This window comes from Manis pentadactyla, chromosome 12 (assembly GCF_030020395.1).
Source record: "Manis pentadactyla isolate mManPen7 chromosome 12, mManPen7.hap1, whole genome shotgun sequence".
NCBI lineage: Eukaryota > Metazoa > Chordata > Mammalia > Pholidota > Manidae > Manis > Manis pentadactyla.
This window is the reverse complement of record NC_080030.1, coordinates 60,255,487-60,278,679: the sequence shown is the minus strand read 5'-3', so window position 1 is coordinate 60,278,679 and position 23,193 is coordinate 60,255,487. Positions and strand designations below refer to the sequence as shown.

Here is a 23,193-nt window from a genome sequence, read left to right as displayed (position 1 = left end):
TATTTCTGTTGAGAAATCTAATGATAGCCTGATGGGTTTTCCTTTGTAGGTGACCTTTTTTTTTCTCTCTGGCTGCCTTTAATACTTTGTCCTTGTCTTTGATCTTTGCCATTTTAATTATTATGTGTCTTGGTGTTACCCTCCTTGGATCCCTTGTCATGGGAGTTCTGTGTACCTCTGTGGTCTGAGAGGCCATTTCCTCCCCTAGTTTGGGGAAGTTTTCAGCAATTATTTCTTCAAAGACACTTTCTATCCCTTTTTCTCTCTTCTTCTTCTTCTGGTACCCCTATAATGCGGATATTGTTTCGTTTCGATTGGTCACACAGTTCTCTTAAAATTCTTTCATTCCTGGAGATCTTTTTATCTCTCTCTGCAGCAGCTTCTCTGCGTTCCTGTTCTCTGTTTTCTAGTCCATTAATGGTCTTTTGCATCTTGTCCATTCTGTTTTGAAGTCCTTCCAGAGCTTGTTTTATTTCTGTATTCTCCCTCCTTAGTTCTTGCATATTTCTCTGCAAGTCCATCAGCATGGTTATGACTTTTGTTTTGAATTCTTTTTCAGGAAGACTGGTTAAATCTATCTCCCCAGGTTCCTTCTCAGGGGAAGATGTAGCAGATGTCGAAGCTGTCTGGGTTAGTCTTGTCTGGATCAAATTTTTTTCCCTTTTCATGTTGATAGATGCAATGGTAAGCTATTGACTCGTCTGTCAGCTGGGAGAGCCAAGACTTTCCACTTGGTCCTGGCCTTTCTTTACTGGGACAACTGCGACCCCTAGTTAATTATTATGTGTATGCAATTGCGTGTAGACTGGGTCTCTGTATCTTGCCCGGCCGGTATGGAGGAAGCTCCCTTGCTGTGGGCGTGGCCAGCCTCAGGCTGCTGCTCTGCTATGGCGGGGCCCTGGAGGGGTAATGGACTGGGGACTGTTTGGCTGTTTACCTCCGTGAGGGGTCTCAGAGCTGTTGGCCAGGGGGTTAGGGAGTTCCCTGGAATTTCCAGCTGCTGGACTGTGACCCGGGATGCTTCCGTCCAGCTGTGGGGTCCCTGTCCCTTTAAGACTTTCAAAAAGCACTCGCTTTTCTTTGTCACAGGGGCACCAGCTTCGGGACCCGCTCAAAGGTCTTACTGCCCTATTTCCCTAGTTTCCAGCACCCCACGCATGCACTGTGTCTGCGCTCTGTTGTGGATGGCTGGGGCTGGGTGTTCAGCAGTCCTGGGCTCCCTCTCCCTCCCCGCTCGGACTCCTTACCTCTCGCCGGGAGCTGGGGTGAGGGGTGCTCAGGTGTCGCCAGGCTGGGGCTTGTATCTTACCCCTTTCACCAGGTGCTGGGTTCTCGCAGGTGTGGATGTAGTCTGGCTGTTGTCCTGTGTCTTCTGGTCTCTCTTTTAGGATTAGTTGTATTTGTTGTATTTTCAAAAATATGTATGTTTTTGTGAGGAGTCCTACTCACGCTGCCATCTTGGCTCCTCCTTATTTTTATATTTTAATTGTAACCATGGTATGCATTTATACCAGAATATATTTGAACTATATTTAAAAACAGTAAATATGTGAGACAGTTATATAAATTTAATTCACCTCAGTTTTAATCCAATTCAACAGGCATTTATTAAATCACAATGATATGAAAAACATAGGACTGGCAGTACAGAGCTATACAACCTTAAAAAATATATGGTGCCTAAACTTTAAACTTCTTATCGGAAGGAACAGTATTTCATTCATCATGTGGTGACTTGGTACTCAAAGTATGGTCCATGGACCAGCAGTACAGGCATTTCCTGGGACTTGTTAGAAATATGGAATTTTAGGCTCCACCCCAGCCATTCTAAACCAAAATCTTCATTGTAACAAGATCCCCAGGTGACTCAAATTCTTATTAAATTTTGAGACATTCCATGTTAGAAGACTATAGTCTAAGAAAATAAATAGACAGCAGTATTTTTTAAAAGGCAAATATTTCATTAAGAAATGCTCTAACATAGAAACAAATATTGCAAGACAATAACAGAATCTCAGTCGCATCATAGAGATTTGAAGTAGTTTTGAATCTGCCCTCTTCTATGTTATACTTTACATATGATAATCAACATTTTTTATAGTGTGTCCCTGGTCTAATATATTTGAGAAACAGAGCATAACATATGCAGCTACTTAGAGTTGCTTGTTCACAATAGTATGTTAAAGATTCTGAGAAGTCCTGAAATATATAAGTCTGTTTTACATAAACCAAGGATGCCACAAATATACTCAAACATGCAACTTTTTTTCTCCTTGTATGACACTATTAACATCCTTCAGAACAGCTTTGGGAAGCACTGCATTTTATGAGTTTGCAACACTTTGCTCATGAATACTTTACTAGGATTCTTCTGCTCTCCATTGGCTTCTCCTTTTTTATATAGTCATAAAGTATCCTAAATAAATGCAACCATGAGTAAAAGTATCACCAAAAATACAATTTACTTCCAACACAATGTATGTAATAATACAGGCAAATTAATTCAGCTGTTCTGTTAAAACTCATCCAGATCTGGATAGATAAAGTTGTCTTTGAACAAAGAGTGTGCCAAAGTCTGGCCTCCACATATCATTGAAGTTAAGCCAGATCCTGCAAGTAATGAAAGGGAAGTTTTGGTTAACTACCAATAATGAATAATTCATTGGTGAGATTATGAATAAGAACAATTGTCATGACTAAAATAATGTTCCTGAAACTGACAGAGCATTCAAAATAGATTCAGCTAAGATAGAGTAGGTATATATTCCATGCTGGTAAATTGTTGAAATTCAAAACTTCCTTCAGGGAATAGGTGCATGGTTCTGTCAAATAAGGAGCTCTTAAAGCTCAGAAATTCAAAGGCAGTGAAGTCAAAGCATATTCAAGGGAGTTTACAATTCTCAATTCTTTTAGCTCTTCAGACTTGCCGTTTGTTTTCATTGTTGCTATTTTAAAATATTTTTGTAAGGTATTTTCTCTCTAATTATAAAAGGAAAACATGCTCACTATCTTGAAAATAATTTTTAGTATAAAAAAGGATTTTGAACACAGAATTCCACCTACCTTAGCTACTTAGTTATGTGAAAATGACTTTAGCTCTGATTTCATTGACCCAGTGATTCTTGGTTGTTTTAAAACATTAATCTGTACTTACAGGCCTTCATAAATATGTTGTTCCTTGTATGCCAGTAATAGCAAAACTCTCATCAAGGGTGAAGATCCCCAGGGTAAGAGCCCTTAGTGAATCAGAGGCCTGACAGGACCACAACTTCCTCACACAAAGACACACACCCAGTGTGAGATCATGAGCTAGAATTGCCTAAATGTGTAGCTACTATTCTCTTTAAATTTTTAACTCAAAGAAAAACAAAGAAGGTTACCTCAGACATTATTTGGCAACTATCCTCTGAGTAATCCAATCCTAGTTATTGAAACTGAAATAGTCACCTAGGCATTTTAGCAAATTCTATTGGCCATTCCATTATGCCAAAGTTGACTCTCCTTAACATCAAGGTCAAATTTGCTATGTGACTGCATTGGCTCAGGCTCATAAATTTTGTGGTATTTCATTTTATGTAAAATCCAAAAGACATAAGCTCTTGGGTTTTTTTTTTCCTCTTTCCCCTACATCTAATGAAGTTCAAAATTTTTAGTTATAGGATTAACTGTTTTACAATATTTAATAATTTCTTCACTGTCACAGTGCCAGGCACATAGAAGGCAATTGATGAAACTGGCAATATGTGAATGAACAGTTAACATGAAGTTTTTAAAAACATTTTTCATTTTAAGGATTTGGCTTCAATTTGGAATAGTGATTACAATGTTTTGGTGGTCTTCATTTATCTCTGTCTCTTGAGGATGTAAAACCCAAGCATGACTATTATACATAGTGATTTAGGTAATATTAATTTACATGGTGATCTGACTCTCACATACTTCATTTAGGTCACCTCACCTGATGAACACACAATGGGATGTGTGTCCATCTCACTATTCATAATGCAATATATGTAATTCCACTTCTGATATGAAGGGTAGAGTCATGTTATTTCATTTAGGTAAGGTCTTGTTTTTCATAAAGATAATTTACACTTACAGCATTTCTTTTGGTGTCTTTTTTTCTAATTTGTTAAAAATGTACATCTTAGAAAGGCTTATGCAAAAAAAACCATCAGTACTTTGTACGTGTGTTTTCTGTATCTGCTCAACAGTACTGGGGAAAAGTACACATCTGAAACTTATGGCTGTGCAAGGTGAGTGGAGAATTCAACTCCAGTGAAGAGGGTAGTAGGTAATATAAATAACAGATAACTCGACTTTGGGGAAAAGAATGTGGTAAAATGCCACATTTCCATTTCTCATCATTAAGCATGACAATAATTAGATAAAAACTATTGCCACATTTACTGAAAAGAGGAACCTAAAACTATTTTGTGGTCAATACCTGGCTTTAGCTAAAGAAAAAGCTTTAGAAAGGTCTTCTTTCACTTGGTTAATTTCTTACAAGATGTATAATTAATGAATTCAATTGTTCAATTTGTGGGCAGAAAAAAATTAATGAAATTGTTTCACTTCTTCTTGTGCAACTGTAAAGACAGTAATGCCATTCATGTAGAAAGAGAACCAACAGAAAACATCACAAATATATATCCAGTATTTATTCCATGTAATTTTAGAATGATGGAACCTTTGAGCAGTCTTCTGTTCCAATTACCTGGACCACATAAAAATATTTTTGATACCTCTCCTTAACAGATATAAACATATACTTACATTATACATATATATGTGTAGAATATATATGGGCATTCTATATGTACATACCTAAAGCAGCCCACCAATGTGATGTCAAGGAGAATTCCAGCATAACTACAATAGAAAAAGAGAACGTATTGTTCCTTTTTAAGACATACATCATTACTTTCCTCATGAAGAAATATTTCTGTTTGGTCAAATCATATCCACATAACAAAGAAATTTTAGCCATATGCTTGAAATCAGGTAGCTCCAAAGTTATACTTAAGTATAGTTTAAAAGTTCATTCATTAAGTCAGATATTTGAAACTCTTCTCGTTGAAACGATGTTATGAATTGCCAGGTTCTTGGTTCAGCTCACACTGCTGGCTTGAAGTGACGTGCAGCAGAGATGATCCCAAGACCACCCTGAATCCTCAATGCCTGGCTCTCTCTGGAACTCTGGGACACTTCACTCTGAACTCAGTTCTATTCAGCAATATTTGTCAAGCATTTACTGTTCCCCATGTGTCACGTGGTAGACAATTTACCTGTAACTTTTCTGGTTCCAGAACCCACAGCCCATCTCAGTCATGAAGATGGAGCCACTCTGTGCCCCAGAGCCCTTTGCGAATACCCTGTGGCTACCTTCCAGGAAAACATAAGCCCCAAAGTAAAATAGTCAGTTTGAGATTGTGGGCTTAGTGGTTCTCCAAGTTACAGAGGGAGGGTTTGTGTTCAAGGACACTGATGTTAAGAGACTGATACACCAGCATTCTCTAACATCAGTGATGCTGGGATGTAACAATTCACCTGGAAATTGTGTGTTCTTAAGTTGGAGATTGATGGTGCCATCCATAGACCAGAGCACTGAAAAACATGAGTGTTTTAAGTTGTAAATAAATAATAGTAACTTTGAATTACTTGTGGTTGGTTACCACCCATATTTTAACTAATATGCTTTTCAAAAAATAATGGAAGGCGTTAGGGGAGGAAGTTACCATGGGAGGATGAATTCTTGAGTGGATGGATGAAGGAATGGATGAAACTCCCATTTCCTAAGTAATTATGATATGGTACACCCGGCCAGCCAGTTTCTCATTCTCAGTGAAACCCTTGGGCCTCCCCCATCTGACAAGGAGGAACTGATGGGAGTGGTGGTGGGACTTCCCTAAGTCTACACTTTTTACCTACCTGGTAAAAAGGCAGGACTGGAATTTGAATGCATTTTCTTCTGACTCCCAAGATCACGAGTAGAAATAAAAAACCCTTAGTCTAAAAACCTGGTATTTTTGTTAAAATAACTACAGTTGGGAAGTTTGCAAGGCTGATTAGTACCAGTTTCCTTGGTTCCCAGCTCCCAGGCTTTGCTCAATTTCTGCCTCAAGCAAGGATTTTGGAGGAACAGTACTCGTAACAGAGGCAAGTTGATGACAAACTGAATGTGAAAGGAAAATAAGAAACACCTCCATTTCAATACAGTTTTGAATTGAAAGATGTAGCTGGTCAAACTGGTAGAAAGACTTGGTGGAGGAGGAGGAGGGAGGGGAGGGATGAAGAACTTCCTTCCTCAGCTTTTATTATGTAGCCATTGCAGGACAATATGCATACAACCTAAGTTTTACTCTTACGAAGCAATTTAGGTACCACATCAGATTTCTTACTTTTTGTTCACTTATTTATTTTGCTTACCAGTTGAAGTGATGGCAGCATGAACAATAGTTACTGAAATAGCATAATCCCAAGCCCATTCTTCTACAACCAGAATGAAAAGCAACTCACAAACAACGCAGGTGATCTCCATTGAGACTAAAAGAACTGCAAATAAAAAGGAAGAATATAATTACTTGGGACTAGCAAAACTAACAATGCTGAAATACAACTACTAACAGGACCATTACAACTTACTCTGTGAAGAAGTTTTGGTAAGGATTTTTTAAATGTTCCATATTTCAACAATCCTTAAATTTGGGTAAGAACTTTTTAACATACTCTGCCTCCTTAATAATCCTTAAGCTTATAGAAAAATAGCAATATATAATTTCCTTTTCACATTCTTCGTATTTAGCATTTTAGAAGGTAAAGTACAATAAAGAAAAGTTATAGCCAAAGCATGCTGATCTGTAATTGGACTGCAAATCTCAATTTAAGGTATATTAAAACTAAGGGAAAATTCCATTGTGAGTTCTCAGAAGTAGAAAATACAAATGTGAGAGTTTACTGAAGTATAATATTTCTTTGTTCCCGATCATCGCCTAACTTGGAAATGAGCTCCTTTGTGTCTTTATAATAAATGGTATGTTGAGGTAGTCATCTGGGAAATATAACCGATAACTATGGATGAAAGAAAGCCTCATAAATGACTCATGTGGATGGAGACACTCCTCTAAATCCAACAGTTGTCTCAGAGTGGTTCCCTTAAATATGTATAAAGAGCTAGTTATTTACAGGTCAGGACCACAGATCTCTAAGAGCCTTGAACACGTTAAGGGCCAACCTTTTGCCTCTTGTCTTTGATATGGATCTTTAACACTGTAGTGCTTTCAATGGAGAGATCCATCAAAGTTACAAATATGTGTGATATACCACTAAGGTCTCTGTAATTGATATCATTTTCCAAAAAATTACCTTTCTTTCCTTTCAAAACACAGCCAACCATTGGTATGTTCATATAATTCAGGAATTGATGAATCTGGGCAGGTAAACTTCATATTTTTCAAAACAAAAAGTAAAATAGTCACATTATGTCCTATTGTGCAGAGCTAATTTACTAACCAGCAAGCCAGTGATTGCCTTGTGGGTGAGCAAGACACTAACCAAATAAGCAGGTCCCAGGTGTCATCCTTCTAAAGGCCTCTACTTGCTCCCCTTCAAGTCTATTTAATCTAACTCAGCAGGTTTCAAAACTTAAATGGAGAATTCATACTATCTCCTTTTCTAGCCTGTGGGAATACAGTTGAGTTCAGTAAGTCCTGCTCCCTGAAATCAATGATGTGGAAGGAACTGTTGACACCATCCTGACACCACCTCTTCCCATCACATTCCCACTTCCACTTCCACCACTGGCTCAGGGAGCCTCCATGTTATTATAGGGAAATAGAGATGCCTCTTCTAGCAGCAGTTACACACTTTACAGGTTAACTTTCAGGTGTTTGGAGACTGATTTTAGTCTTGAACAAGCTGTATTTGCATATGGAAGGCTTATGCCTTGTTTATAGTATGAAAGAAAGCATGACAAAGGAAGTAGTGGAAAATTTAAAGTTTGGAAACCAGTGTTATAGCTTAATAATTGTAAAACCTTGAGCACAATTTTAACCTCTGGGTCAGTCTGTTTCCTTCTCTATAAATTGGGAAATGGAGTACTATCTTATCTACCTCAAAAAATTGTTGGACGAATTTTAATTTAAAATGAAAGTATTTGTAAACTATTCTCTGCAATGGAAAGAAAGATACTAGTAATCAGAATGTTTTAACTGGACTCACATTTTCCAGTGTCCTTGCTAACCTAATCTGGGTGACCAAATTATTGAAACAGACCCTAAAAACATGCTTAACACTCTAAGATTACTCTTATATTTTATCTCTGAGATTAGACAAGTCTACATTCTCAAACAGCTTTGAAGAGTTATGGCAGTTATCTCTCCAAGCCTAAACTTAAAGATCTAATAGGCTCAGGGTTTATTGACATCTTTGTACAAAAGATAGTGTTTTGTTAGAGGAAAGGGTGATGTAAACTGTGCCAAGAACCCTGGGGATCTTCTATAATCCCTGCTATGGAATCACAGTCTTCTCCAGTAAACCTGTGTCATTGTCCTATCTTTCATCCCATGATGTCCTATCTTGACTGACCCAGTGGAAAGAATTAAATAACAGTAGAGTTTTAAGTCTCCCCCGTCCCCCATCCAAAACACAGCCCTCACCTAACTCTTTGCTGTCACTCTTTCCCTATCATTTGCAGATCGTCTTGGTAGAAAATAAGTTAATTCTATCTTCAATAGGGAATCGCATGAAGAAAGGTGATAGGATCTTAGACCTCTTGTGTCTCATTGGAATGAAAACTCTTATCCTAACATATTCTTTGTCTATCCAAAATTGAATCAGTAATGGAACTAAACAAGGTTATCCATTTGAGGAGGCTGTTCTAAAGCTTTTTATTTGAATTCAATAACTAACTGACCAAGTTTACCATATAAGTCATATGTGACATCTGGTTTCTTTGGCTTCAGGCAATTTCTGTATATTAGCGTATTTGTCCCAAAATAACATGTCCAGTGTTTTCTAAAGAATTGTAAAGTTTGTTTAAAGAATACACAGTTCATTAAAAAAAAGAGTAGGAAGAAACTTGACAGAATGTTAATAAAAATTTTATTTAGAGAGTAAGTTTGTGATGGATTTTCTTCTTTCTATGAGTAGACATTATATAAGTGTTCATTAACTTATCTGTATTATTTTATAATGGAAAATGACATTAAAATCTTACTTTTCTAAAGATGGGGCAAACTCACCATGAATACCCCCAAAACAAGTATGTGTGTCATATATTCATCACAAAAAGGTATTATTTTTAATACACATAAAACTTTTGGGCCTCATGGGTGTTAATAATTATTTCTTCAAAAATGATAAATTTTAAAGTGATAGATCTTTTCATAATATATCCTTTCTCATCATTTTTTCTTTGCAACAGGTTTTATACTATTTTGGGAAGAAAAATCAAACTAAGCAGAAATGTACAAAGCAGAAAATGAAAGTCCTCTGTCATCCCAGCTGGGAGATAATGGTTTGTTGCATTTTTCTCCAGGTTTCTTACCACTGACACCATGTATTTTACTTGATTCTACAAAAATGAATAATTACACTATACAAACACTTCTGTAGTCATTTTGTATCCCATAAACATTTCTCTGCATCAGTATATTAAGTCATTCTTCTTTCTTTTCTTTGAAAATATTTAATGCACAAGAAATTTATCTACAATACCACAAAATAATAATTCATGTAAGAACTCTATGCACTTATCCCACCGTATTCCATCTTTCAGGAACAGCCACTGTAAAATTTGTGACGGCGCTTTGTCACAATAATTTTTCAAGTCAGATGAAAGATACAGATGGCTGGTATTTTTTAAATTTGTATAAAACAAAAACTATTTGGATTTTTGGCAGCATTTCATTCATTAATTGACAAAGATGAGAAATTAAAACCAATTACCTTTATAATTTGTGTTGAGCCATGAGGGATTTGTTCTGAAGTCAAATGGTGCCAGGACATTCAAATCATACACCCTGCAGATGTTACAAATGAAAATAGTTTACTCTGGAGGAGGCAGTTTATAATTTCTCACATTCACAAATGAAAATATTTTACTCTGGAAGAGGCAGTTCATAATTTCTCAAATTCAAGGTTTTGCAAATCACTCTTCACATATGAGGATAAGTTATAACCACTTTGTGACACATTTAAGAATGGGTTGACTTGGATGCAACCAAATAATCTTTTCATCCACATTGTTCTTGCTTGTCCAGTTTAATCCACTTTATCCACCAAGTGAACTTCATTGTATTTTAGGTCTTAGCTATAACCTTGGAAGTCCCTTCCATCAAACGGGGGAGAGGAAGCTAATTCTGTAATGAAAGCATAGGCTTGGAAGCAACAAGATTGGGTTCTAATCCTAATGGTGTTAATTGTGAATTTGGGCAAGTCAGTTCCATATGGAACTGGACTTTAGTTTCCAGTCTATAACTTGAAGGGGTTAGTCTCTGAGATCTCTTCCCATTCTACAATCTGAATCCATAAATGCATACCCTCCACCTTGCCTAAGTTTGTAGTTGTGTGCCTCTGGTCAGTCAGTGAGCAGCCTGCTGGAGTTTACCAACTTCAAATTCCTCATCTCTAACTCACAATAACTACAAATCCTTGAAATCCCATGCTCAGAGAGCCCTGATGATCCTCAGCTCTTCCCTGCTCCAGGCGAAGCATCACCATCTCCAGTCCCAGGCAATTGCTGAGACTGTGCGTGAACACCAGACACTTCCTCAGTGGGTTTGCATGCAAGCATGCTGAATAACATTCTTCCCATTACAAAAGTCAGTATAATTGCTTTTTTCTACTACTTTGCATATTGAAATAAAAAAGGCCTAAACTTCTTGCTTGCACAATAAAATTAAATTGTATACACACTCAACTTCTTGGGAAATATTCATAAATATATCCACAGTATTTCAAGGTGATCAAAGTATTGGCAATCTAAATTTGTAGAGATTAAATTCAACCACAGCAAGACAAGAAAATTACCTGAAAAAAATTGCCTTATGCTTACATAGATATGAAATCATTAAAAATACACATTATTTCATCCTCATCATGATAACCTTCTTTTGGATTAGTATGTCCGCTGGACAATGAAGACAATTGAAATAAGAGAAGCTCTGAGGACTAGTCAAGATGATCCAGGAAGTTAGTAAGAACCGGGGCCAGAATGTAGATCTCCTGACTCATAGTCCAAATATATTTCCAGCGTATATCAGAAAATATTTAAATTGGATGTAGATTATCTCTGAATTCCCTTCCAGTTCAAGCAGGCTCTGATTCAACACCAGCCCCGGCAGTAATAGCTTCACTTTCTTTCCATGATCGTAAAGTGGTCAGAGGAAGAGTCGGGCCTGGTTCTAGCTGCTTCATTTCATGACAGTTACATTTACATTTTCAAAGGTAGCACTTTTGATTATTTTTATTTAAAAAAGAAATGTATCACTTAGAAAAATTATACTTCCTCTATTCCAGCAAGGACATGTCAAGTATTAAATATCAACTCCTTTCATATTCGATCTTAGCTTTTTAATTGTGTTTAAAGACAACATGCTACTTACTTGAACAGCAGGTCATTTATGCCCAGAACCACGTAGTACACAGTGTAGAAGAAGATGACACATAGAAAGAGGTTCTGCAAGACCACCTGCAGAGAAAACAGGCATGAGCAACAAGAACCTTGGCTTTTTCATGTGGTTGTTGGTAATAGTAATGCCAAACAAAAGATGACGAATGACCACTAGATAGTGCTGGCCAGCCTTTTTTTTGCCTAGAGACCCATGGGGTGGGAAGGACTTCAAAGTGAACAATGAAAGTTGCTGCCTGGAGAGGCTGGCATATTACCCATTTGCACTAAGTATTAGTGCAATATATATGAATATATGTAAACCCATACCGCTTACCTTCCATCTACCACCACAAGCTTCCTCAATGCCAATATTTTTAATTTAACTTGACAAAAAGATTTCACATCTCCACTAGCATCATAGTAAAAATATGGGAATGGCTAAGAAATTTTGGAAAATCTAACCAAATAAAATGCAGAATAACACAGTAATTGAACCTGTGTGGAAGAATTTACAGAGCAACTGGCTAAAACACCATAGATGATCCTGAAATGGACTCTACTCCATATGAGACTCAGGAAGGAAGAATTACAGATAAATGGAGACCAGATGGCTTATTCAACAAATAGTGCTGTGAAAATTGTATAACTTCTAAATAGAAAACTCCCATTAGATTCCAGTCTTATACCAGACACAAAAATAAACTTTGAATAGATTAAAGCCTTCAATGCCAAGAAATTTGCAACATATATCACAGGCAAAGGATTGATATCTGCAATATATATATATATATATATATATATATATATATATATATATACACACACATACAAATAAAGACAACTATAGAAATGTGAACAATGCATATAAATAGACAATTCAAGTGAGTAAATATTTTAAAAGGCAACAAACCATTGGAAATGTGCTGACCCTCACTATTAATCTTTAAAACATATTCTTGTGAATATAATAAAAATGTCAGCATTCCACATGGGAATTTGTCAGTTTATTCTTTTCCCTTTTGAATCTTTTAAAAAGTCATCTTGTTTAGCCAACACTTTAACACTTTGGGGTTATTCATGTTCTCTGGATGACCATTTCACCCAATTTACCAAGTCTTTTAATTGGCTTGGGTACAGAAGGAGCCCTCCACAAGAGGCAAGAAAAGAGAGTTAGCAGAGAACATGCCACAGCCATTTGGTTGAATGGACCAAATTTACAGATTTACCAAGGACTTACTTTTTCCAACTATCTGAAACAGGGAGGACTGTCCAGCCTAAAAGGGTCACAGAAAACATATTTATTTACTTTATTATTTTTTAATTGAAATACATTTGATCCATTAACATTGTGTAAATTTAAGGTACAACATGTTCGCTTGATACATTTATGTTCTGTAATATGATTGCCGTTGTACCAATAGGTAACACCTCTCTCACATCACATAATTATCACTTCTTTTTTGTGGTTGGAATAATTAAGATCTAGCCTTTTAAGCAAGTTGATGGTAATAATACGGTATTGTTGTCTATATCCACTATACTGGACACCAGGTTTCTGGGACTTACTTACTGACAGTTGCAAGTTTGTACCCTTAAACAACACCTCATTCTTTCTTAGTATAAAATTGAGAATTCTGTTAACGAGAAGGAAAAGGAGTGGGGTAGGCAACTAACAGTGTCTTCCAGGTGGAAGAATCAATACAGAAATAGCAAAAAGCCTTCATTTTGTAGAGATTATTTTGAGGCCAAGAGAAAACGTGAAAGCTTGATCAGAATGAAGGTCCGAATGAGGTGCCCATATTTAAGCTGGTTGAATTCCTTCCCAACTGCAAGGATCGAATCTGCTGATGAAGACAGGTATGTGATAAGGGGCAATCTTGGGGCTTCTGCAGCCTTAAAATTTTCTTGCAGGTCATGTGTCTTTGGGTTTGCTTTACTCTTTATCCTATATATTGATACCAATTTGTTTTTCTTTTAATTTGAACTTTAGTAGCCTCCACTTAAAATATTTCTAGGTGACTGTTTTATTTCATTTCAATCCAAAATAAGATAAATAATATATAGTGTCTATAATAATATATAGTCAAACAAGCATGAAACTATTCTTATTACAGTGTTAATAATGAAATTAATGCAATTTAAATTTTACATTGTTACCTTAACTTTTTTTGAATATACTCACCCGCTATAAAATTTTACTTTTATAATGCAAACAGAGGATTGTGCTACATACTTAGAAAAGCCACAAATACTAATATGTGGAAGACAATTGGAACTATTTTTTAAAAATGAAATCATAATTTGTAGGAGAACATACTTATCGACAAATTTTACACATAGGTATATCTGCTTTCCACACACCATTTATAAAAAACTACTTATAAATAGAGTAGCATAATAACACAATTAAAAGTTATTTTGAAAGGAGTATTTTGAAGAGGAAAGCATAATGTTTGCAAATAAGTACTTTTTTTACCCAAAAAATAAATCTAGAATAATTTTCCTGCAAGCAAATTCAATTACTTCTAGTAAATTCTCCTTATAATCTATGCCCTACACAGACTCCAAAAGTAACCTTCTAAAAGACAGTTAGACCATGACATTCGCCTGACTCTCTGATGGCCTCATATTGTCATCAGGACCCATTCATCCAATCTTCCATTTAATGAGTAGTCACTGGGCTAGGTGGCAAAGCAAGATCAATCAGATACGGTCTCAGTCAGAGAGGCTCAGCCTAGCAGTGTTTCTCAAATGTCTAAGTATCAGACTCAGCCTGAGGGTCAGTTAAAACACAGATTTCTGGACCCCATCGCCAGAGTTTCTGATTCAGTAGGTCTGGGATGCACCTGGGAATCTGCATTTCTAACAGACTTCCCAGGAATCTGGGTCTGCTGTTTCTAAGACCACATTTCAAGGACCACTTTGAGAAGCAGGAATGATGAGTGGATAGACTGCTAAGCGGCAGAAAGGAGAGCTGTGATGGAGGAGTGTACAGAGTACTGAGGAAGCCTGAGGAGGCTGGCTGGGGAGGGGCGAGAACTGTGGAGGGGGCGTGGCAAGGAACACTTCTCCACGAGATGATGTTCAACAATACGTATTGTATGATTACTGTGAACCAAGCACCATCTATGCATTATCATCTAATCTACATAAAAATGCTGAAAGGTAGGTTCTGTTACTATTACTCATTTTTTTAGAATGAGGCTTAGAGAGATTAACTTTTTCCAAGTTTGACAGTAAACTGCAGAGATAGGATTCAAAGCCTGCTCCCTGACTCTTAACCATTATGCTATTTGTGAAAAGCTGGGGCAGGGTCCAGGGAGAGGAGATGCTATAAGCAGAAACCCCTGCAAAGACATACTTAAGCTAAGCTTGTGGCGAGAATAGTCAGGGTGCTTAAAGAGTTGCGGTCAGATCATGAAGAGAATTTTAGGCCTTGATGAGGAATTTCAAATGTCTCTGTAGGCCAAGGGGAGACTGAAAGACTGAAGAAGGAGCAGTGTAGATTGGAGAGGGGCCATTAGGCAGGGAAAGCATTAAAAGAAATTCTAATTATGTGATGGTATAGAAGTGTTAGCTAATGCTATGGTGGTAATTACATTGCAATATGTACATATATCAACTCAACCTATACACTTTCAACTTATACAATGTTATACATCAATATATCTCAATAAAAAATGCAAAAAATAAAATAAAATAAATGAATCTCTAATACTTTAGGCCTGTAGAGGAGATGCGAAGAAACCAGATCTATGAACTAGTAAGGAACAAGAATTGCAAGTTGTGGGGATTAAAGGAGAGAAAGTAGTCCATTTTATCCCCTAAATTGACTACATGCACAATACAGATGGAACAAGATCAAGTCAAAATAACTGGAATGGCAATTGATGATCTAGCCCAGTGCTGTCCAAGAGAAATATAACACAAGCCACGTACATAATTTCAAATTTTCTAATAGCCATATTCATAAACATTAAAAAATGGGTGAAACTAGTTTTAATGACATATTGTATTTACCCTAATATATCCAACATACTATAATTTCAACATGTACTAAGTATTAAAAGTCATTAGTGAACTATTTTATGTTGTTCTAGAAACCCAGAGTGTATTTTACTTATAATACATCTCAGTTTGGACTAGCCACATTTCAATAGCTATGTGTGGCTAATGGTTATCTATTTTATTAGATAACACAACTTTAACTATTGCCTTTCCTTCCACACTCATTCCCTCATTCCTGCCCCCAAAGAGTTGGTAGTCTAACTACACTTGTTATTTATTGTGGGGGTTACTATGTGTCAAGCACTGTATCCATTTTTTTTCTCATTTTATACACACTTCCTTATACCCCACTATTACATGCACACATGAAAAACTTTCTGGATTTGCATAACTATCAGGTGCATTTCACAGATTTGGAAACAGAGACAAAGAAGGTTAAACCTATCCTTGCTCAAGTGGCCTGTATGAAGCAGGGCTCCCTGTCCAGATCCGCTGGATGTCAGAGCTTTCCTTTGCCCTGGGCTGTGTTGCCTCCCACTCAGGCCCGCATAAAAGAATGTTGACTGACCAATTCTAGTTCAACACCTTCTCTTTAAAATTATGGGAACTGAGACTTGAATAGATTGAGTGAATGGCCCAAGGTCATACCTTTATTCAGTGGCAGAACTGAATTAGAAAAAAAAAATTGTGCTGAATTACACTTAATAATGCTGCTCAAAAGACAGACCACAACTTCATCATGATACAATTATTGTTGCACTTTAGGAAAATCCAATGTGTAACAGTCAAAATTTGTAGCAGTCTAGATTAATCTACTGTCAAAATTTTTATTATCCCTTAAAAAATGTATTTGGATCCTGAATCACACTGTACAAAAAAATGATATTTATGAGACATTTGACTATTTGAATTTGACTGAATATTTGATTATATTAAAGAATTATTGCTAATATTTTAGGTACTATAATGATATGTGGTTTTTTTAGTCCTTGTTTTTAAAGATACATAGGGAAATATTTGCAGATGAATTAATATGATGTCTGGGTTAGCTTCAAAATTAAAGGTGGGGAAATAGGTGGAGATGTAGATGAAACAAGATTGAACTTAATTGATAATTATGAAGCCAGGTGATGGATAAAATGGAATTCATTCAACTATTATATTTACACTTGTATATGTTTTATTCACAATGACTTTGTAAAAAAAAAAAACCTCAGTAAATTAATTTAACTAGTGAGTATTTTTACAAACTTTAAAGTATGATTTTATTAATGAAATTTTGAGGAATGCCCCTATTCCTTAGGGGTGAGGGGTAACTTTTCTTAATACCTATATGTGCCAGGCACCAAGCTAGCTAATTTGTAAACCTTCTCTCTTTTAATCCTCACAAAAGCACTGCCTGATAAGAAGTATTACTCATATTTATGATAAGAAAACAAATGCTGGCACTTGTGTGCCCCTCTTGGGTCAAGGATACCATGGTTTTGGGGGGTTATGTGTACTCTGGACCACTGATATGGGGAGAAGAGGGTCACTGGGTGGTTCCATGGGCTCAGCAAAGTCCCAGGAGCTGGAAGGCATGTTGTTCTGCTGGGCCCTCGAAGGGCAGTGAGGAGGCAACCAGCACACACAGCAAGGAAGAAAGCCCCTTACACAGCTCCCCCCGCACACGAATGGGGACTGAGGGATGTGTCTGCAGAGGATGGCTCATCTTTCTTTTGGCTCCCGGGTGTCAGTGTTCTAGACTGGATTCCCTCGCTTGCTCTTCTCTTTGTGCCCCATCCTTTACAGCTCACAGACATTTTCACATGGTACATTTGGTTATCATATCTCTTTATTGTCACCTCCTGAATTTATCTGATGGATTCCTCATGATTAGAATCTTTGGGGAAGAATTCTATATAGGTAACATTGTGTATATCCCATGAAGTAGCTCATGAGCAGACAAAGTATCACTTTGTCTCCTTATTGCTGACCATCAGTGCCATCACTTGTTAAAGGTAGTATCTGCTAGATCTCTCAATTTTTTTTCTTGGCGGGGTGAAAGGGTTATACCCAACTTTATTCTCACAGTAGCAGGTCAGTCACTAAAATCCCCTTCACTCAGAGTGAGTCTGCACGCAGCAAGCTGGTCGCTGCCTCTGGGCCCCTCTGTCTGAAAAGCTGTCCTCTGGGCCTCTGTCCCCAGTGCTGCCACGACTCCAGCCTCTGCTCTGCTCTCCTGCAGGCTTGCAGACCTGCCACTTTGTCATGCCCAGAGCACTGGGCAGAGCTATTTATTTATTTATTTATTTATTTTGGTATCATTAATCTACAATTACATGAGGAACATTATGTTTACTAGGTTTCCCCCTTCACCAAGTCCCCCCACAACCTCCATTACAGTCCCTGTCCATCAGCGTAGTAAGATGCTGTAGAATCACTACTTGTCTTCTCTGTGTTGCACAGCCCTCCCCATGCTGCCCCACACACATTATACATGCTAATTGTAAGGCCCCCTTTCTTTTTCCCTGCCCTTATCCCTCCCTTCCCACCCATCCTCCCCAGTCCCTTTCCCTTTGGTAACTGTTAGTCCATTCTTGGGTTCTGTGAGTCTGCTGCTGTTTGGTTGCTTCAGGTTTTCTTTGCTCTTATACTCCACATATGAGTGAAATCGTTTGGTACTTGTCTTTTTCCACCTGGCTTATTTCACTGAGCATAATACCCTCTGGCTCCATCCATGTTGTTGCAAATGGTAGGATTTGTTTTCTTCTTATGGCTGAATAGTATTCCATTGTGTACATGTAAAACATCTTCTTTATCCATTCATCTACTGATGGACACTTAGGTTGCTTCCATTTCTTGGCTAGCGTAAATAGTGCTGCAATAAACATGGGGGTACATCTGTCTTTTTCAAACTGGACTGCTGTATTTTTTTTTCACTGTATTTCTTATTTATTTTTTATTGAAAATGCAGGGGTATATCCTGAGCCCTGGTCCCCTCCCAAGCCCTGGTCCCTCTTGTGGCTTCTGGCCCCGGGTCTGCTCCCCGCCCCTCCCAGGCCCTGGCTGTACTCTTTATGATGGTCTCCATGCAGGTCCTCTCCACTGTGTCCACCTCTCTGTGGCTGGGTGCGGCCGCTCACTCTGGCTGTGATGATGTTCCACAGCGAGCCGATCCTGCTGTGTCCCTTAGGCCAGGAACCTGAACTTCTTGCCCCAGCCAGTTTGTGAGAGGCTTTGGACTCCTCAGTGGTGGGGGCGTGAGCAGGGCTGACCTCCTCGTGGCTGGTGACATGCCCGCTGTGCGCTGAGCTGCGGCGGCCTTCCTCCTCTTCTCTCAGGGCTCTCTGGCTGCCTAAGGTGCTGTCCCCTGGTTTGTGGGGTATCTTGTTCCCACCTGCCTTGTGGCGGCTGTCAGCTACCATGCCAGATGGGGAGCTCTGGAGAGCGGTTTCCTTCCTGCACTCCCTTCTCCCCTTCTGGGCCTCAGTGCTGGCCGGACACAGTTGCAGCTGCCTTCCAGCCTGCTCCCTCCGCAAGGTCAGAGTGGAAGTCAGAGAAGCTAACACTCCAGTTGCAGCACTGGAAAAGCTGTGTTGGTTTTGCTTCCTCCAGGACACTCGGTGGCTGCCCCTTCTAGGGCTGTGTTCAGCTGTTCTGAGGCAGACTTGGTGATTGTCATGCCTTTGTGGAAGTCCTGTTGGGTCCTCTCCCCCCACCGCTCTCCACCCCTGGCAGAAGCTGCAGAGAGGGCTGCAGTCACCTCCAGGGCATGGATGCTCCTAATGCTGACCTCTCCCTGATCTTCCGTTCCTGGGAAATGTGCTGCTTTGGGGCTCCTCCTGTCCATTTCCTCAAACACTGACATGAACATGTCCCCGGCTGGAACAGCATGGGTACTGCTGTAAGCTTCCACTGCTGGCATCAGGAGGTCAATTACCTCTTCCCCATAGGCAAAGAGGTCTTCCTGCTTGTCCGGAGGGGCACACAGCTGCAGGTAGTAGGAACGGCCAGTAGCAAGCTTCACGTGCAGCTGTTGTTTGTCACGGTTGTGAATGGAGATTTTCACCAACTTCAAGGGGAGGAGCCTGGCGAGCTCCATGGTCTTTGGAGCTTTGTCCCCTTTTCCCTTGGTGGCCTGGCCACAACCTGCATGCTTTCCGCAACCAGGGACCACTTGCACCAGCAGCATGACGTCTGGTATTGGGTTGAAGGGGTTGGTGTTTGCGATGCCCATGGTCATGATCTGGGTGCAGCTGTGCACATTGCTCAGTGTTCCCCGTTTACTGATCTGTATAAAGTCACTCTCAAACATGGGGACACACTTGAACATGGCATATTCTCCCTGGCGCAGCTGTCGCTGCAGTTTCCCCATGGTGGTGTTGAACATGCCCACCCTGGGGCTCCTCCTGGCCATGTAAAACGGAAACAGAGACTCAGTGTTCATGACTCCGTTACCACAGGAAGCAGCACTGGCAAGGCAGGCAGGTCCCTGGGTCTTTCCTTCCATGACAGAAGAGGGAACAGCGGTGCTCCAGGGTCACACGTGGCTCCCCAGCAGGTCTCTCAACAGCAACCAACCCTGCAGTACCCACCCACTGCCGGCCTCAGGGCCTTCCGGAGGCAGAGGTGGGAGCGGGGGTGCAGACAATGGCCGTGGGAATGCTGGCAGGTGCTGGATGCAAGCCAGAATCCCTGCAAGTGTGTAGAGATGTATGGTGGGCTCGCGCTCTGCTGTACCTCACCTCTGCCTCTGACAGATCTCAGATGCTGTGAGCTACAGTCCAGGTGAGAGAAGTAACTCCTCGCCTAACCCCCCTGCACAGCCATATTTGTACTCTGCTGCCCTTTATGACCTGTCACTGTCACAAACCCCTTTGTTCTCACCTCTCAGCCAAGCCCTCAGGGCAGAGCTGCCATCCTCAGCCCAAACATCCTGCTGCCCAACAGTGCACAGGCCCATCCTGCCATGTCCTGAGGTGGGTACCAAGATAGAAATGTCTTCAACAGGGAAAATTGTGTGGATGCTTTCTTTTCCATCCCCAAAGGAAAGAAATACAGCAAATGGACAAAATCTGTAGGCATGTGAGATGATGGGTTACAATGGAACCATCAAATAATCTAGTCGTGGACCTTAGCCAGTCCTTTCAAAAAATCTCAGTAAACGATGATATTGACCTTTATTTAATAATACATTAAAAATTGCTTTCCTGAGGTGCTGTGTTATGTTCTTCACATATGATCATGAGAATCCCCTGTGTTTGGTATTGTAGCTACCATTCCATATTATAGGTGAAGAAACAGGTTGTATCAGTTGCCTAAATTCACAGAAGTAGTGGTAGTGGAGGCAGTATTTGGATACAGGTCTAAATCCTTTGTTCTGAACTGCTGTAGTACTTTGCTTAGAAAGAAAGCTCAGGCCATCAAAATGTTTTCAAACTGAACTGATTTAACAACCTTCAAGAAGATCAAATCAGTGGATTATCAGAAGTTGTATAATGCTATGTGCATATGTATGTTATGAAGAGAATCCAGGATGACTGCTTCAGACAGTGGCTGGTAGGAATTGAGGGTTAAATTATCTGGGGAGTCAGCTCAGTTTCTCCTTTCATTAGCCTGTGTATGGAAACCTACGTATTCTTTTTTTACTTTTGGTATCATTAATCTACAATTACATGAAGAGCATTATGTTTACTAGTCTCCCCCTTCACCAAGTCCCCCCTACAAACCCGATTACAGTCACTGTCCATCAGCATACTAAGATGCTGTAGAATCACTACTTGTCTTCTCTGTGTTGCACACCCCTCCCCATGCCCTCACCCACCTTATACATGCTAATCGTAATGCCACCTTTCTTTTTCCCCACCCTTATCCCTCCTTTCCCACCTGTCCTCCCCAGTCCATTTCCCTTGGTAACTGTTAGTCCATTCTTGAATTCTGTGATTCTGTTGCTGTTTGTTCCTTTAGTTTTTCTTTGTTCTTATACTCCACATATGAGTGAAATCATTTCGGACTTGTCTTTCTCCACCTGGCTTATTTCACTGAGCATAATACCCTCTGGCTCCATCCATGTTGTTGCAAATGGTAGGATTTGTTTTCTTCTTATGGCTGAATAGTATTCCATTGTGTATATGTACCACATCTTCTTTTTCCATTCATCTACTGATGGACACTTAGGTTGCTTCCTTTTCTTGGCTATTGTAAATAGTGCTGCGATAAACATAGGGGAGCATCTGTCTTTTTCAAACTGGGCTGCTGCATTCTTAAGGTAAATTCCTAGAATTGGAATTCCTGGGTCAAATGGTATTTCTATTTTGAGCATTTTGAGTAACCTTCATCCTGCTTTCCACAATGGTTGAACTAATTTACATTCCCACCAGCAGTGTAGGAGGGTTCCCCTTTCTCCACAACCTCGCCAACATTTGTTGTTGTTTGTCTTTTGGATGTTGGTGATCCTTACTCATGTGAGGTGATACCATATTGTGGGTTTAATTTGTATTTCTCTGATGACCAGTGATGTGGAGCATCTTTTCATGTGTCTGTTGGCCATCTGAATTTCCTCCTTGGAGAACTGTCTGTTTATCTCTTCTGTCCATTTTTTAATTGGATTATTTGTTTTTTGTTTGTTGAGGTGCATGAGCTCTTTATATATTTTGGATGTCATCCCTTTATTGGATCTGTCATTTCTGAATATATTCTCCCATACTGTGGGATACCTTTTTGTTCTATTGATGGTGTCCTTTGCTGTACAGAAGCTTTTCAGCTTGCTTTAGTCCCACTTGTTTATTTTTGCTTTTGTTTCCCTTGCCTGGGGAGGTATGTTCATGAAGAAGTTGCTCATGTTTATGTCCAAGATATCTTTGCCTATGTTTTTGCCAAGAGTTTTATGGTTTCATGACTTACATTCAGGTCTTTGATCCATTTAGAATTTACTTTTGTGTATGGGGTTAGACAATCATCCAATTTCATTCTCTTACATGTAGCTGTCCAGTTTTGCCAATACCAACTGTTGAAGAGGCTGTCATTTCCCCATTGTATGTCCATGGCTCCTTTATCATATGTTAATTGACCATATATATTTGGGTTAATGTTTGGAGTCTCTATTCTCTTCCACTGGTCTCTGGCTCTGTTCTTGGGCCAGTACCAAATTGTCTTGATTACTGTGGCTTTGTAGTAGAGCTTGAAGTTGGGGAGCGAGATTCCCCCCCACTTTATTCTTCCTTCTCAGGATTGCTTTGGCTATTCGGGGTCTTTGGTGGTTCCATATGAATTTTTGAACTATTTGTTCCTGTTCGTTGAAGAATGCTGTTGTTTATTTGATAGGAATTTCATTGAATCTGTAGACTGCTTTGGGCAGGAGGGACATTTTGATGATATTAATTCTTTCTAGCCAAGAGCATGGGATGAGTTTCCATTTGTTAGTGTCCTCTTTAATTTCTCTTAAGAGTGTCTTGTAGTTTTCAGGGTATTGGTCTTTCACTTCCTTGGTTAGGTTTATTCCTAGGTATTTTATTCTTTTTGATGCAATTGTGAATGGAATTGTTTTCCTGATTTCTCTTTGTTAGTTCATTGTTAGTGTATAGAAAAGC

The 23,193-nt window shown here is 39.1% G+C and overlaps 2 protein-coding genes across 2 annotated transcripts; both read right to left on the bottom strand.

Annotated features, from left to right (window-relative positions):
- Positions 1-2,661: 2,661 nt before the first annotated feature.
- On the bottom strand, positions 2,662-19,029 carry TMEM244 (transmembrane protein 244). The gene is made up of 5 exons (XM_057489230.1): positions 18,748-19,029; positions 11,607-11,692; positions 9,949-10,022; positions 6,430-6,555; positions 2,662-4,872 (listed from the first exon to the last, which is right to left on the bottom strand). Exons 1-5 carry the CDS (start codon positions 19,027-19,029, stop codon positions 4,814-4,816), a joined length of 627 nt encoding a protein of 208 aa, XP_057345213.1. The 3' UTR covers positions 2,662-4,813.
- Positions 19,030-19,166: 137 nt separating this feature from the next.
- LOC130679802 (Golgi-associated RAB2 interactor protein 6-like) lies at positions 19,167-20,051 on the bottom strand. The gene has a single exon (XM_057489229.1). It carries the CDS (start codon positions 20,049-20,051, stop codon positions 19,167-19,169), a length of 885 nt encoding a protein of 294 aa, XP_057345212.1.
- Positions 20,052-23,193: the final 3,142 nt, after the last annotated feature.